Source organism: Chinchilla lanigera, unplaced genomic scaffold, assembly GCF_000276665.1.
Source record: "Chinchilla lanigera isolate Chin_1 unplaced genomic scaffold, ChiLan1.0 scaffold00163, whole genome shotgun sequence".
Classification (NCBI taxonomy): domain Eukaryota; kingdom Metazoa; phylum Chordata; class Mammalia; order Rodentia; family Chinchillidae; genus Chinchilla; species Chinchilla lanigera.
In genome coordinates this window covers 566,232-582,147 of record NW_004955564.1, presented here as the reverse complement: position 1 = coordinate 582,147, position 15,916 = coordinate 566,232, and the positions used below count along the sequence as shown (strand labels likewise).

The window sequence follows — 15,916 nt, the reverse complement described above, 5'->3', positions numbered from 1 at the left end:
ACAATCCTGGGGAGTCTCCTCACCTCACGATCTTTCACAAAGTCCCCTTTACCACACAAGGTAATATTCAGTTTCCAGGAATTAGAACATGGACATATTTGGGGGCCACTGTTCTTTCTGCCTTAGAAGATACGAAAGCTTTAGGATAGTGCTCACTAGAGACAAGGACAGGGAGGGGACAGCAATGGAGATAGAGGGTGGATAAGAGGTACCAACATCCAGTTAGCTAGGCAAAAGTTCTGGAGTTCTATAGCACAGCTGGATAACTCCAGTCTATAGAAATTTTAAGCAGCTGGAGGAGAGGAGCTTGCAGGCTCTTTGCACAAAGAAATGATCACTGTTTGAGGAGAGGCAAAAGCTAATTACTCTGGTTTGACCATACACAACTGCACACAATATCGCATTACCACATGGTAGAAAGGCATAATTACGATGTGCCAATTAAAATTTAAAAAAATAAAAGTTAGAAAGAAGAAAGCATGAATATTTCAAGAACCCAAGCTGGACAGCCGCTGTCACTCCCACGTGTGTTCTACATGATGCTCAAGCTTGACTGTGCCCAGCCCAAACTTGATCATGGGACAGACCTGTGGAGGGGACAGCGCTATGCAGTGCCGCTAGGTCACCTGAAGGAGAAACATTCTACTTGGGGTACAGATGGGGCCAAGAAGAGCAGCAAGGAGCAGCTCTGGGGAGACAAATAGAGCTGTTTGATGGAGGTAACATCTAAGCAAGGTTTTTAAGGACAGACTGTTTTCCAGGGACAGCACACAGGGGTCAGTATGGTGTGTGCAAAGGGACTGCGGTGAGAAAGCCCAGGGCACTGTGAGCCCCAGACAGCCCAGTGTCACAGGAGCACTGTGCAAGCATGAGGGGACCCAGAAGGGAAGAGAGTTTGTCTTTTGTGCGTGAGGTGCTCGGACAGGACGTCCAGCTGCTGAAGAGCTATTGGAGGGCTTCCCAGGGGTCCTGAGCAGACAGTACTTTCAACGCCTCCTTCTACCCTGCTGTGGATGTGTGTGATTCATAAGGAAGCAGAGGGACCTATTCAGAAGCTATGGGAGTGACTCAAGGGAGACAGTGGGGGACTCGGGTCCTAGGAAAGCAAGGACAACAGAGACGTTGAACTCCGGAAGGGTCAGGAGGAGCACCTGCAGCGCTTGGCAATGGGTGGTTTGCAGACAGGGAATCACTGAGGGCAGCTCGCAGGTGCCACCAGCGCTGACGTCAGTAGGAAGAAAGGCGGGGAGTTGGGCAGGGAGGGCATTGACAGGAAACAGGGAAAGGAGGCATCTAGAGGAAGGTTGGAAGCAGGCAGGAGGAGAGAGCACTGCAGAGGGATAACTTTTGGGGAACTATGTCTTCCATGCTTCATTTACACTGCATCCTAAGCAGGAGAGTGTAAATTCAGATACCCAAGGTCCGTACTGACCTACATGTAGTTACATGCTCGTGAGGAGCAGTGAGATGAGACCACCAGCTCCCGAGGAATGCAAATCCTCCAGCCCGCCCTGACAACCGCCTGTGTGTGAAGGAGCCACCCCTGGCTTCCTGTGAGGCCTAGTCCAAGCACCACCTCACACTCCGTCTCCTGAGCGCCTGCTGAGACCAGGTGTGACACTGCTGTGACAGGTCAGGGCCAATGTCCAGGAAGACAAACAGGAAGGTTGCAATGGCACACACAGTGCAGTGCAAAATATCAAAAGCGTAGTGAAGAGCCTTGATGTTATATTTTATTTTTCTTCAGTTTTATAGGTCTCTACTTCTTTATCTCACTCAGACAGATAAACAAGAAGTTCTCCAACATGTTCAGTTCTGAGCCAACCACCTCTGCTGGAGATTCCCTTTGTCTCCTTGCCTGGATCCCCTGGAAGGTGGGGCTCCCTGGGTGACTTCTGGAGGCTTTCAGGGACCCACAGCCTGTGCATCCCGCCTCACAGAACTTCACCCCAGTGGTCCCAGGGCCCAGCCTCAGCCTGCACCTCCAGCTTTTTCTCTGGTTCTTCCTCTTCCTCCGAATTCATTCCACTCATACCCACCCTTCCCAGGAAGGCTCAGCCCCAACCCTAGTGTATAAAGAAACCACAGGAAAGCTGCTGATGCCGTCCTGGCCACATGGCCACCCCGTTCACCAGCTGCGCCTCCTGAGCACGCAATTCATTCTGCTGCTGCCCACTGCCGCCCCGCAGGCTGCTGATCCGTGCTTCAGGTCCACCAAGCCAGGGGCTCTGGGACAGCAGGAGCAGCTTCCACCTCCTGCTCTTCCCACAGCATGGTCTGCAGCAGGCTCAGAGGCAGCCTTTGGGCCAGCTGTTCTCTCATCTCCTTCCACAGAGCCCGACTTCCTTTCACGGCCCCTTTCCACATCCCGAAGTAGGAAGCACCTTCTGAAGGCATCTCCCTTAATTTTCTCCAACCCCTGCCTCCAGCCCCAGGGCCCATGTCCAGGGGCCGCTTCCCTGTGGTCCCACAGTCCCCCTTGCTCACCCTAGCTGAAGTTTTCAGGGTGCTGGTGTCTCCCTGGCCCTGGGCTTGACTCTTGTCAGTCATCCACCACCCAGCACGCTGTCTGATGCTCGGTAAGTGCTCAATAAAAGTTTGGGGAACTAAACAGGCTCCACATAGCCTGCCTGAGTACCCTACGCTGTTCCCCTTCACACAGACCTTACCCGTTACCATTCCCATAATGCTCACCTCCCCAGACCTTAGATATTTTCTTTTGGTTTCTTTCTTGGGGCTAGAAATCCACCACAGACAGCTCTGTTCATTCATCACTTCCTAGCAGAGTTGCTTGAACCTAGTAGACACTGAATAAATGTTTCAGTAGAGCCACACTGAATGTCAACTATTTGCCACCATGCATCTGAAGGAGATGATTCTCCCAGGTAGGTTGTGAAGGCCATCGGCAGTTTATTTACTGTAATTCATCAGGAGCATCAGGAGATGCGCGCTTTGCCCAGAAATGTTTTATTTGAATCTGGTATCCCTCAACCTCCAATCTATCACTTAGGTTATTCCACCACATATGTCTAACAGGCAGTGTTTATTTCCCCTGTTGCTTCCCCACCCTGCTGGCTTTGTCAGTAGCCTGTAAATCTGGGGAAAAGAGCTCTGCCTCCTTACCCACCAGGCCCCAGCCAAGAATGAAAAAGCAGCAGGTGACAGCCAGGAACACAAATGTTCACATTAGCCTGGGAAGCAAGGTGGAAGGAGGCCTAAAGACAAGCACCAGTCACAGGAGCCTCACCTGTTGCTTGTGTTGCTTGGGGATCAGACAGAAGGGTGTCTCTCACTACCTGCGGTGGGAATCAGCTGCTTCTTACGAGGAAATGTGTGTACCTCCTGCCGGATTTATGGACTGCCTATTCCCAGTGTGATATGGTTCAAGTGGATAAATCAAAGCCCAGACACACAACAATTCCTTCTGCTTCAGATAATGTTTTCCCCAATCTGGTACGATATTTATAGACCAGGTGGCAGGTGCTGCTAACTCAGAGAAGAATGTGGTCTCTCTTTGGGAAGTGTGGTGCAAGGAGTCTTGCAGCACCCTTCCTGGTGGGCAAAGCGGATGTGTTAATAAATAAGTGAGTTGCATTCTGTCTTTCTCTATATCTCATGCTAACATTTCTCCTCAGCAATGCCTTACATGTTAGACAACAAAGGGCCATGTGGACAGAATGCCTCCTTACAACTTCCATGGACTCCCACAGCAGAATTTGTACACGGGAACCTGTTCTTATCAGCTCACAGCAGCTGACTGTGTGTCTCTCTTTCCACATGCACGCATTGGAGTGACATCACACTAGTAGCTTCAAATCAGCTACCAGAAGAGTATCTGAATGACCAAAACGGACAAACATTACACACCAGGAGACTCTGCTGATAAACATTTACAGATACACCATTCTCTATCATTCGTGATTTTATAAAAATATATCCATAGTTGGCTAATCATTATATAGTTGTAATGTCCTAAGACTGAATTAGTAGCAGAGTGATAAAGCTCTAAGCAAGACATGGTCCCTCATTTAATAGAGCTCAGATTGTCATGGTCAAGATAGCCAATAAGCAAGTAATCAATGGACAAGAACATTACACACTGCAGTAAGTGCTAGAGGAAAAACTATTCATTATGTATTGCCACACAGCGAATTACCTTAAAACTTAGTGACGTCAACCCATAAATGTTTGTGATCTCACAGTTTCTGTGCCCATGCACCTGGGCACTGCCCAGTGATGCCCCCTGCTTACTGGGTTCTTTCAGAGCTGTGACTACTGTGCTGGTTCAGCACCTGCAGTCCCATCAGAAGAGTTGATGGGGGAAGGGTCCACACCCTAGCTCACCAGGGGGCTGTGGTCAGCATTCCATTCCTGTGACCCTTCCTGAAGGGCGCCCTCAGGGTCATGCCTCGTCTCTAGAAGATGTTTCAAAGATTCCACTAAATAATAAGCTGCTATCTATTAAACATTTAGTTCAGCTCTACACTTAGCAGCTTTTTACTTCTTTTAGTCATCACTTGCCCTATAGGTGCTATTATTCTCCCCATTTTTCCAGTGAGGAAACAAGCAATGAAGGTATAAGTAGCTCAGCTGAGATCACTGGCTACAAGTGACAGACCTAGGGCGATCATAATTGATCAGACTTTACCATCCCCTCCCTGAGTGTCAGCCACGCTGCTAGTCCCTCAGGTCCTCATCCTTCGCGGAGCTGTAGGCCAGTGAATAATGACCATTAGAAAAAGCAGGAAATCACCTCTAGGAAGAAGAGGAGATCCAAGAGCACGAACAAGCAGGGTGCAGTGGAGAAAAATCCACAATCCTCAGCAAGAGATGTGGAGAGGGGAGCGGATGAGCAGAGAGGGCTGGGGAGCATGTGGGTTAATGGCAGGGCCTCTCTCTGCGTACCACTCCTCGTTGGCTTCCCCCACAGCTACCATTATGCTTGTTATTAGTGATAAATGTTCCGTTAAATGCGTACTTGTATGGAAGTCAGTGTCGCCGTGTAAAACATCAAGGGTCCCGAGATTGATTATGTGCCATATTTAATGACACGGCTTCATTCTTTTTTCAAAATGAAATGTTTCATTTTCAAATCAGTGTGCTCAGTGAACCTGGCCCGTGACTGTGGAGATACTCAGAGGCTCTTGCTGAAGACACACCATCTCCCTCTGTTTCGGGGACAGATACTAACCGATGGCCCGGGGACACCCAGGGGACCACTGCCAGCGCGGGGGGAATGCGCAACTGCAGGACTCAAACCAGAAGAACAGCCAGACTCTCAGAGATATATCTTACAGATCAGGTGGCTTGCAAGAAAATCAGAGGAGCCAATTTCATTTTCCATTCAGACACAGTGCATTTCTTGGGCAAAACAGAATCCTCCTTCCTTGGGATTCTAGAGCTCCCCAAAGTAGGAGCAGATGCTGGAGACCCGTGGCCTTGGCTTGGAAATGCCACTGATATGTTCAGGCCCTTAAGACATAATTTAGTTCAGGAAAACAGCAATAGATCATCACTGTCAAAAATGAAAATAAATTGCCCACCCGCTGTGCTGAGTCCTAGATAGGTCTTGGGGGCAAACGCATGGTTCCTGCCCTTGAAAGTTTTATCATGTACCTAGGGAACTAGTAAACAGCGTTCAGAATAAAACAGGAAACCTGGCTCTTCCTTAGTGGAGGTGAGCTAAGCACTGTAACAGCTCTTGAATCTGAAAAGTGGCTTGGGTCCAGCTCTCAGAGCACTGCATAGAATGGGTTAGAAGGGGGCTGCACTCCACACAGCTGATCAGAGATCCAGGCTCTTCCTTCCAGAGAAAAGGAAAACAGGAGTTGAGGAGGTTTGGGGCACTGCATGTACCTGGTCACATCAGACCCACAGCTCATCTCACTGCACGGAGCTGGGAGACTGGGCTGGCTTCCTGCTCCCTGAGTCCAGGGAAGTAGGACTGGGTGAACACATGGCATTGCCTTCACCACAGGTGCACTTGGTGGCTGGCAACCAAAACTGATTCTGGCTGCTTCTGCACCTCAAAGAACTTCATGGGTAAATCCTGGGATATGTTATAGAACCAAGAAAGAGCTGAAGCTGGCTGGGGGCAGCAAAACCCTGAGACCAGGGCTTGCATCTTTCTGAAAGCTTTCTGGAGTTGGAGGCCTAGCTCTCCTCTGAGCCTTGGACCAGACAGAGTTGGGGGTGATTGCACCCACCTCTTCTCTGAGCCTTGAACCACACAGACAGTCAGGAGAAGCCCGTGGAGAGGACAGTTTGACCGTGGGAGGGCCATGGGCTGTCCTCTGCCCTTCAGTCCACTCGTCTAGTGACAGCAGCTAGACAGGCAAAGGTCTTGTCCCCTAGAAGCAGGTGCCTCTTGTCTAGGCAGAGAAACATGAGGGCAGGGATCTTCCTACTGAAATATTCAAGATGGCATAAACCCCCTCTTGGACCCTGGAGTTGTGTGGGGAAAGCAAGAGGACTCGCCCTGCACTCTCTCTGTGCCTCTTGGCCCCACATTCCATATCCCCAGAATTGGCCTGTCCCAGCACGGACTGGGAGTGGTGTGAGCCTGCCAGGTCTTGCTGAGCATTATGACTCATCTCTAGACACAAAGCCTCACGCAGTCACAGGAGGTGCTTTTCAGAAGTGGCAGGATCTAGGGTGTGTGATGTGGGATCAAGGATGTGATGCTGGGACTGACTCACAGTGCAGTGCTGGATAAAATACAAGAGACAGAAAGAGGGCTGCTGTTGTCCCTGCTTGCTGCTTGCTGCCTTCTGCCTGCCCTGCTTTGCCATGGACCATTTATCCTTTGTCATGCCCCTCTGCCATGCCACCCTGCCTTGAAGCCAACAGATTATGGACTGAAATCTCTCTGAACTGTAAGCCCAATAAACCTTTCCTCCTTTAACTTTGAGTATCGGATATTTTGTCTCAGCAACAAAAAAGTAACTAAGACACCAAGGGAGACACACATGACCCATGTGACCCATGGCAACTGGAGCCCATTTCTCTGGATTTGCAGAGAAGGGTCACCCATGGCTAGCTGCCCGGGTAGACAGGGTCTGGTCTGGCAGGGTAACAAAGGCAGAATGGCCTGTGAATGAGATGGACAGCACTGAGTATGTGTACTTTAAGGAACAGTGATCGTGGGAGCTAAGGGAGGACTTCTCAGAAAAGGTTCAGCCAAAGGGGGACATGGATCAGACAGGAGGAACAGGGAAAGCACGGAAATTCATGTGGCATCACCTCTCGTTTTTAAATAAGGATGGGGTCTTTTGCATTTCACAGGAGGGTATTTTTACTATGGGTTATTTACTTTGAATTATTGTTCTCACTCATGTTTATTATAGAAAAACCCCAAAATACCAGCAGCTTTTGATCTTCATATTGCCTTTAATAGTTCAACTTGGACACAACCCCAGTGATAGAGGTTGACTGAGTGAGTGATGTGATTCACACAAGGAGCCATTGCCCAGCTGAGAACCTGGGTAGACAGATTATCACCGAGATAAACGTGAGACGGCAAAACAAAATGTACAGTGGGGGATATTGTTCTGTTCACACATGTGTGTGTAAACATGCATTGTAGGTATGTGTGTGCTGTGTGAGATGTGTAGGAAGAGGGCAGGAGGCACACGGGACCACACAATACTGGCAACGTCTTAGGACTAGAGGCAGCTGAGGATGGAGAAGGAGCCCAGCATTCCATGTTAGAACTGACTGCATCATTTTTATTTCCTTACATCTTTGGAAAATACTTCAGTAATAAAAACATTTTTAATGTGAGCCAGAAAACTGAGACTTTTGGAATAGCTCATTCCAAGCCCTACGATTTATCTGCTTCATAGTCTAATTCATTCCTCACCAGATTAATCAATCTAGTTCCCATTGTAACCGTAAAGTTTTATTTACTTCAGGAGATGGGGATTGATGGGTTCGTTCTTTAAAATTATTTACAAACCTTGTCAGACCATGGAAGAGCCCTGCTGATGTGTCCATGCTCTGTGCTGTCAGGATTGCACACATGCCTCTGCTTAACTGAGATGGAATTGTGCTGAAGTTACCTGTGTGTGGGATGGGACTGTCCTCAAGCTCGACCTTTGACCCCCTTACGAAGAGATCCACTTTCTCCCATCACTGTCTCTAGCACCCAGCACAGCACAGAGACAGGCTGTTCACTAAGTGCCAGTTAAGCGGACACATAAACCAATGAAATAATAAAAAAATAGTAAAATTCTCTGTGCAAAAAAGAATTATTTCTGTACAGGGGAAAATGTATTCATGAAATGACTAGAATGCTGTCACGAAGAGTCTATTGCAATACTGTGCTATGATATGACGGCCCTTATGCCTTCTTGTTAATAACCAGATAATTGATCATACCATTAGTTGCAATATTAGTCAAAACTGCCTAGTTGCTACTCACAGAACATCTAAATCAAGTGTCTTGAAGAAAGGAGAAATGTATTGGCTTCTAGAATCCACGAAATCTGAAAGGCAACTGGCTTCAAGGATGACTGCTACACAGGCTCAAATCGTGTTAAAAGGACTCTACCTCCGCCTTTCAGTCTGTGTTACCTTCGTTGACTTTCTCGGTGTGGGCCAAATGGCCATGACCAGCTCCAGATGGGTGCACTGCCACCATCAATTTCCACAGAAAGAGAGCTGCTTTTCCCTAAGCATTCTTTAAAAAGGGGCCCAGAATTGAACTTCAGTCTTTGGGTGGCCTCATATGTATCCAGCAGATGGCCCTGGAGATGAACCACATGACCATCCCTAGATCAGGGCTGAAGTCAGCCCTACCTGAACTCCACTGAGAAACGGTTGTGCCCCGACAGAACAGCTGTCAGAATTCTGTTCACCCTTAGCAATTAGAGAACTTTGTGCGCTTCCATTCTGGGGGAGCTGGCATAAACCAAAATGTTGCATGCAGAGAGGCATAAGGAACACATGGGCGTCCCCTTCATGGTCATGCACTTTTCTACCCAACTGATCAAATCATTACTCCTTAAATTATTACTTCAGATGCTTTTAGTTACAGACATAACCCCGTAAAGGCCACGGGAGCAAACAGCTAGCCACCTTTCAAAGAGATTGAAAATGTTGGGGAGAGCTAACCTCAAGCTAGTCCTTTTGCTGTGGGAGCTCCTCAGAGATCCCCTTTGCTTTTCTGAGCTTTGCTCCTCAGGATATGTCTTAATTATTGGTTGGTATAACCCGGGGGTTTTGGAGCTGTCATTCCGGTTGGGGCTGTTTATGCCATTGTAAACACCTTTTATTTTTCTTATTGAACACAGTTCAACTCAGACTCTCTGTGTGAGTGATTAAGAAACCAATCCAAATTGGTTTAAGTAAATAAGGAAAACAAATGCCTTCATTAGCTGGGAAGTCCTTGGCAGCGCTGCCCCCAGGCATGGTGTGATGAAGTCGCTCCAACACACAGTTCTGAGAACCGTTCCTTGCTCTCCAAGGTGCATGTGCAATTTTCTTACCAAACTGACTTCGTTCTCAGGCCAGCTCCTGGCCCACACCTGCTGTGGGACACGATGGCCCATCTGGCTCTGCGGTCGAGCAAGTCTAGGTTCGCACCACAGACACTGGGATATGGAGCTCCTCTTCCCCACGGCTGAGCACAGGGCCTGGGGCTGCACTAGCCGTCATGCCCCTGAGTTGGCTGTGCCCTTGACCTCTCTGATAGGGCTCATTCTAGGAGTCTGCCAGGCAGAAAGCAGGCAAAGACAGCACACCCAAACCACATGGGCAGAGTAATCGGGGTTCCAAAGGAAATGAGGGTGCCCCTGCCCCGGCAGAAGACTCGTGTGTGGAATGTCCACTAAGGCAGCTTAATGCAGACTGTTGGCTGCTAGCCACTGGCCTCTTCATCTCCACATCGCTGCTGTCTGCTTAGCTGCTTGGGATGTTTCATGGTCACCCAACATCTGTCAAATAGTCCAAGTGAAAGTCACATGTATAGGAAAAGAGACAAACAGTTCAATATTCTGATGTTACATTTATCAGATTATAGTTCGATGAAAATGCATCTTCCAAATTTAACATTCTGGGAGACTAAAAACGCAATGCCAGTAAAAGTAACCCTAAACCTCACTTGGTTTTCCCCACCTGTAAAATGGGAACCATTATTGCAGTTTGACATGCTTGTTGGAAAGATTAAGCACAGTCATCTCTATAAAGTATAGGAAACCAAAGCCAAGTTCATCAGAAATTTCAGTAAACGTGAGCGCCCAAAGCTGCCTTCTTTGTTCTGATTTTATCATCAAAGTTAGCTTCATGTCCAGATCAGCTTCAGGAATTCACTGTGAAATGACTGATATGGTTGTGAACATCAAACCCAGAACGGAATGTTCTGGACTATATCAAACGTCCTCTTAAACAAAGATAGTGAGTAGATCCAAGTCCCATGACCATCTCCAAGCTGTGAATAGTGACTGTAGTATTGGAGAGATTCCAAGGCAGCTTTCTACCCAGTAGGTGAAAAGGCTGTGACTGATTGCGGATCCTTGCCCTGCGGGGAGGGGTGGCACTGGCCACCTTCCCAAGCAGTAATCTAAATACCGTCTTCTCGGCTGTGTTTTTGCTTTGCAGACTCTGGAAAACCCCAAGTACGAGTTGATCATCGAGGCTCAAGATATGGCTGGAATGGACGTTGGGTTAACAGGCACGGCCACGGCCACGATAGTGATTGACGACAAAAATGACCACTCGCCAAAGTTCACCAGGAAAGAGGTAAATCTCTGCTGAATACGACCGCAAGGGCTGCAGCCGCAACTGCTGATCAATATTAATCTGTGTGCCCCAGTGGCTGCTAGCTCCCTGTTTGCAAAATCAAAGTACTCTTTTGTGAGAGAGATGATGGCATTCTGCAGGAATTCCGTCTCATGTTTTTAACTGTGTGTGTGTGTGTGTGTGTGTGTGTGTGTGTGTGTGTGTGTGTGTGTGTGAAGTTAAAACACCAGAACAGAGCTCTTGAGAACAAAAGCATTGAATCTTATGAAAGTCCACAAGAAAATAACTTTTAATGCCAATGTGCCATTTTCATAGTTTTACAGGTATTATTTAGCGCAGCATTATGCAGGCCGCATTGTGATTTTAGCATGACAATAGCTATTTTTTTCAGTAAGTATAGATTGAGAGGCCAGACAGAACAGCAGCAAGGAGGTAAAGCAGATTTCCTTGGCAATAACAAGGTGGCCGGGAACTTACAAATAACAGCCGAGTTAGCTGGTCTGGGACGGCAGTTATTTATTCCCAACTCCTGGGCCTGCATGGTTATGGATCACGTATGGCTTCCCTCTTATTCCAGAGGAGCGATGTTTGGGGAAGGGTTGGAGACATAAGATCACATGCAGCTGCTGATTTGTGCACAATGTAGGATGTCATTTGTCTGTGCATCCGATGGGAGTATGCTGAGATCGTGGCTTCTTTGGGGGTCAGAGCCAGGGCCTCAGACTTGACCCCTTTCTCATGGACCTAGTGAGGAACCCCTGAGGTGCTGAGCCTTGGTTGTGCCACCGTGGTGCACTCCCCCCTCCCTCTACCACCTCCTCTGACTATGTGAGTGTGGCTTCATTAACCACTCTCTACAAATGTGGAGTTTATTGTTAAACTAGGCATGATGGATCCTGCCTATAACCTCACCATTCTGGGAGGCTGAGGCAGGTTGACTGCAAGTTTGAACCCAGCCTGGACAACTTAGTAGTGAGACCTTGTACTACCATGAAAAAGTAAAAAAGGCAGAGGATTCAGCAAAGGCCTTGAGTTTAATCCCTAGTAACACACATACACACACACACATACACACACACACACACACACACACACACACACACACACACGCACATACACACAGAACTCTGAGAAAAGCACCAAGGTCATGAACAGAGAAAGCAGCAGAAATGTGGAGTAAACAAGGTCCTAGGTCTTGAAAGCCATGAACAACTGCAGCCTGGGCTCCTTGTCTGCTGCTGGTGGTCCCACCCTCTGAGGCCTCTTCATGCTGGGCTGGCCCTGGGTGTCTCCTGAGGAATCCCAGGGCTTCCCCTTAGTGGCTGGGGACAAGTGGGCCCTCTGAACCCTCTGGGGCTTCTCCAGTGACCTGCTCACCTCAGTAGCCTTGCATGATTCGTGTATAAATGGAAATCGCTGTCCCCAGGGCTGCCCAGGGTGCGGGATCCCAAGCTCAGCACAGCTGAGCTCAGCACAGCGGAAGCTGCAGTCACTGGACATGGTTCCATTCAGACCCCTCACAGCGTTTCCGTGTGTTCCAAGCTGGCAGCATTCCCCACACGCCGCACCACGGAAGATGCGGGATGAGGTTGTGAAGGGAAAAATCGTTTCAGGGTCAAAGAGATGTGGAGAACACTGCATTGAATAGTTTAAAAGATTCCTCCTCTGACTGACATGGGGTGTTCTGCTGGGGGCCAGATGTGGTCCTCAGATAGCGCAGACTTCTTCCCCGGGGACACTGTTTCCAGGACAACCCGTCATGTCTCATTAAACCTGTGTTCCACAGAACATTCACTGAGGGTATCTGTGTATCCGTAGAATCTCTATTTTGAAATACTTAAGGCACATTGCAATATTTAATCAAAACACAACAATGAGAACAAAACTAGGACAACCCCGGTATAAAATAGGACCTAACAGTGTTACTAGCTGTGAGGTTAATTAGTTACTGCAGCGCAGCCCTGAATGTGTTTCCTGTCACTCGGGGCAGAGACAAATGTGTGCTTAGTCACGGACTGAACCCTGGGACTAAGAAACATCTCTGTTCTTGTTATTAAAATCACTGAATTCAAAGAGGAGTTTAACACATGCCTTAAAGTTAAGCCAGTGACACTAACTGGCATGAGGAAAATGTAGTCCCCTGTGAATAGTGGCAAAAGCACAGGGATTCTCTTCAAATGAACATTGGACAATGAGCCCCGGATTCCCAAAGGACAGAGCTGATGCCTAGACTCATAGAGAACCAGAAGGAATGAAAGGAGAAGAGCAGGGAGCTGGCAGGTATGACAGCCTCTCTTGGATGGGAAGTGTCCCACAGGAATTTTGTCTGGTGTTGGATAAATTAAAGAAGCAGCTAAGTGTCCCTGAAAAGCTGGCGTTCTTTGTCAGCAAAGAGGGACACATGCATTTTGGATAGCAGAACCTCCAGAGAAGGTGGAGAGCGAGGGGGAGAGATGGCCTTGGGCCCGGGGCTGGAGTCACCCTCTACCAGTCACCACGCGACGTGAGCCTGCCAGCTGCTGTGTCCCTGTCTCTGCACCTGTTAAAGGCGGTGGTGACAGACACACCCTCATGGGATCTTCATGAATGTTTCTGAGTGAACCACGAAAAGCTTGTCCCTTGCGTCTGCCGCCTGGCAGTCTCTGGGGTGCTGGGGACTGCGGGACGAAGGCAGCGGTGAAGAAGATGGTAAGGAAGGAGGTGGTGGCGAGGAAGATGTTGGCTTGGTGACAGTGACTGACTCTGCTAAAGCTGCAGACATTCTTATCCCAAGGGCCCTCCCCCTCCATGCTGAGAGGCTACTGCTTCCTCCCCGCGTGATCTGTGACTCTGCTCCCACACTTCAAAATACCTGCTTAAGGAGCTCCAGTTCTAGGGGGAGAGCTTCTAGGGGAGGGGGCAGGACCCATACACTGCATCACTGTGAGGTCAGAGCTGGCGGCCAGGGTGGCGGAGGCAGGAGAAAGAGCCTGCGGGAGGGGAGGAACACTCCCCACCAGGGAGGAGACGGCGTGGTCTCCAGGGTTGGAGGTGGCAGAACAGCACCATGTACCGTGCGTCACAGCTGTGGCCTGGAAGGGAACCAATTTTAGAGAGAACAGGCAAGGGTTCACCATTCCAGCATGGAAGTGGTGACCATTTTGGAGAGGAGAATGTCCAAAATTCTGTCCACAAAGAGGCTGTCTTATGTGAATTTGCACCTATCAGGGCATTTCCTTAGAAAGTTCAAGGCTGGGAATATGTGATTTTTTAAAAAAATTCTAAATTTAAAAATTTTCTAAATTTAAAAATTCTCGACGTGATGTTCCATATGCAGAGAAGTGTGTTCTTTTATCTGTTTCAAAGAACTGTTTAGAAGAGATAGTATAGTTGGCTACAAATAATGGATTGAAAATAGCACTTAAATAAGAGAAACGTATAGCTTCAGTTCCATAACAGATTGCAGGTAGACAGGCCCAGGTCAGTGTGGTGACACTGTGCCATCTTCAAGTTCCCAGATGCCTCTTTTCTTGGTGCTTTGCCCTTCCTCACGCTGCCTCATAGTATAATAAGGTCACTGCAGTGCCAGCCCTCATGTCCAAGAACATGCGGAATAAAGCAGGGAATGAGAAAGGCGAAGGAGGACCTTTTGCCTCATATCTAAAGAGCCTCTTGAGAAGCCCAAATGACTTCTGCTTCTGTCTTCTTCATCTGTGAAGGAGACTGAGTACCGCCCTCCATCCTTAGAATGTTACAACCCTCAGTAGTACAGCTGCTGTTGAAGGAAGGCAATTTAAAGGTTATTTTAAAGCTCAGTCCGGTGCACAGGAAGCTCATTTGCATATTCCCGGAGGGCTCCTTTACACTGGCTGTAAACTTGCTGAGAAGCAAGGGCTGCAGGTCTCTTCCTCCCTATTGCATCCCAAGGATGCTAATGGCTCGGGACTTACAGACTGCGAGGATTTTAACTTGAGAACTGGGGCACTGGGTACGAGGAACCAAGGTTGGGCTTAAAATTGCTACAGATCCATAGAATCAATTTTTAGTCATTGTCGTTGGTTAGAAACACTAGTTTCCCTGTGGAGGCTTTTCTGCATGTTTTCCTAAATCAGTGGTGCTCACGCCTTCAAGGAAATGTTAGTTTTTAATTTCCTAGACAAAAAATTTTTAAATGGTCTTAGGAAACCCAGTTAAACTTTCTCCACCCAGGGTTTGGAATGCAGGTGAGAACATCAGTCCATATTCAACAAAGTGTCTTGTCTTCTCAGGTGCCATTTTTGTCCCCTAGAAAAGACTTCGGATTTGTGCCTCGCACATAGTAGATGCCTAACAAACACTAGTTGAATAACTCGTTTTCACATAAAATCTCAAGTCATGGCAGTTGATCAATTCATTATTAATTTTGAAAGAACATAAAGCAGGCATTGAGCATTTTTCTTTCTTCATTCAATCAGTTTCATTTTCAAATTAAAACAGGGATTGAAAATTTAGACTTCAGCCTTGAGAACATTTTAGGCCATTTGATGAGTGCTTTATTTTGGCGGTTGATCTGGAAAACCACCTATTCATGGTAGAAATGACGTGAAAAGCTGGACCCTGAGAGATAGGCAGTGTCCCAGTTTTCATGAAGAGAGGAAGGTCAAAGACAGAGCAGAGGTGGCGAGCCCACTCCACACTCAGGCCCTTGGTGAAGGCTGCAGTCCCAGCGCCAACCTCCAAGGGCCAGGGTGGGTGAGGTCTTTCAGAGTGCACGGTGCGCCAAGGTTCTTATTTTGCTTTGGAGTATTAGCTTTTTTAATAAAAATATTTTCTGAACTAACTACCCAATAACATCTTATATTTCTTTTTCTCTTCAATGCTTGGCTGCAAGCTCTGCGACCTTCTCAAAGTAGCCATCACACAGCACCATTTTCCACAGAAACATGATAACGAAAGGTCTAGTCTGCCTCTTGAAGGGTTTCCTCTGTATTATTTTCTCTGTATTACTGGTAGTTTAGAAACTTTATTTTTTGCCTTCAGAACACATTTCACTATTGGGAAACTTGCATAACTATGGAGGATTGTTGTCAAATGTAAGAAGATCTCGAAGTTTCTGTCATACGTATGTGAGTTACATAAAATCAAATGTCCTCGAGTAATGACCCTAAATTGATGATGCTTGTCAACCAGTGTGTCACCATGTTCCTGTTTCATGGCT

At 47.8% G+C, this 15,916-nt stretch overlaps 1 protein-coding gene across 2 annotated transcripts in view; it reads left to right on the top strand.

Annotated features, from left to right (window-relative positions):
* Positions 1-15,916, top strand: part of Cdh13 (cadherin 13) — a 1,142,761-nt gene that overhangs the window by 967,733 nt on the left and 159,112 nt on the right. For both annotated transcript variants that reach the window (XM_005413239.1, XM_013509197.1), the window contains one exon: positions 10,600-10,740. In XM_005413239.1, coding sequence (XP_005413296.1) covers positions 10,600-10,740 — 141 coding nt within the window. The remainder of the gene's footprint in view (positions 1-10,599; positions 10,741-15,916) is intronic.